The sequence below is a fragment of the Cariama cristata genome, unplaced genomic scaffold, assembly GCF_000690535.1.
Source record: "Cariama cristata isolate BGI_N322 unplaced genomic scaffold, ASM69053v1 scaffold22699, whole genome shotgun sequence".
Taxonomy (NCBI): Eukaryota; Metazoa; Chordata; class Aves; order Cariamiformes; family Cariamidae; genus Cariama; species Cariama cristata.
In genome coordinates, this window is record NW_009637703.1 from 570 (window position 1) to 1,438 (window position 869).

Here is an 869-nt window from a genome sequence, read left to right on the forward strand (position 1 = left end):
GGGGTCGACTTCCTCTCCTGGTTCCTCAACGCGCTGCACTCGGCCCTGGGCGGCACAAAGAAGAAGAAGAAGAGTGAGCAGAGGGTGACGAACGCCCTTGGGGCACCCCATTGGGTGATGCTCGTCACCCCCAGTGCCCCCCTAACGTCTTTCTGTCCCCGCAGCCATCGTCACCGACGTCTTCCAGGGGTCCATGCGCATCTTCACCAAAAAGCTGCCTCATCCGGATCTGGTGAGTACGTGGAGGGGCAAAGAGGGGGGTTCTCGCCCCCGTGAGGGGTCTACAAACCGCCCCCTCTGAGCCCCGTGTCCCACAGCCGGCCGAGGAGAAGGCGCAGCTCCTGCAGAACACCGAGTACCAGGAGATGATGGTGGAATCCACCTTCATGTACCTGACGCTGGACCTCCCCACTGCCCCGCTCTACAAGGACGAGAAGGAGCAGCTCATCATCCCCCAGGTCCCCCTCTTCAGCATCTTGGCCAAATTCAACGGTGCCACCGAGAAGGAGTACAAGACCTACAAGGAGAACTTTCTCAAGCGCTTCCAGCTCACCAAGCTGCCTCCCTACCTCATTTTCTGCATCAAGCGCTTCACCAAGAACAACTTCTTTGTGGAGAAGAACCCCACCATCGTCAACTTCCCCATCACGTGAGTGCTGAAAACCCCTGGGTGGGCACTCGAGGGTCCCCGTCTCCCTTTCCTTGTGCCCTGTTGGTGTCTTGAAAGCATCTGGGAGGGTTTAGTAAACACTTAGGGCAGTTTGGAAGCATCAAGGAGGGATTGGGAAGCGTCTGGGGGTTTTGGAAGCATCAAGGAGGGGTTTGTAGGCTTCTAGGAGGGGTTGTAAGCATCTGGGGGGGGGTTTGGA

The 869-nt window shown here is 58.0% G+C and overlaps 1 protein-coding gene across 1 annotated transcript in view; it reads left to right on the forward strand.

Moving 5' to 3' along the window:
* USP39 (ubiquitin specific peptidase 39) overlaps nucleotides 1-653 on the forward strand; it is a gene marked incomplete at its 5' end in the record, with an annotated part of 1,210 nt that extends 557 nt beyond the window's left edge. The window contains 3 exons of the mRNA XM_009708448.1: nucleotides 1-73; nucleotides 165-232; nucleotides 318-653. Coding sequence (XP_009706750.1) covers nucleotides 1-73; nucleotides 165-232; nucleotides 318-653 — 477 coding nt within the window. The remainder of the gene's footprint in view (nucleotides 74-164; nucleotides 233-317) is intronic.
* Nucleotides 654-869: the final 216 nt, after the last annotated feature.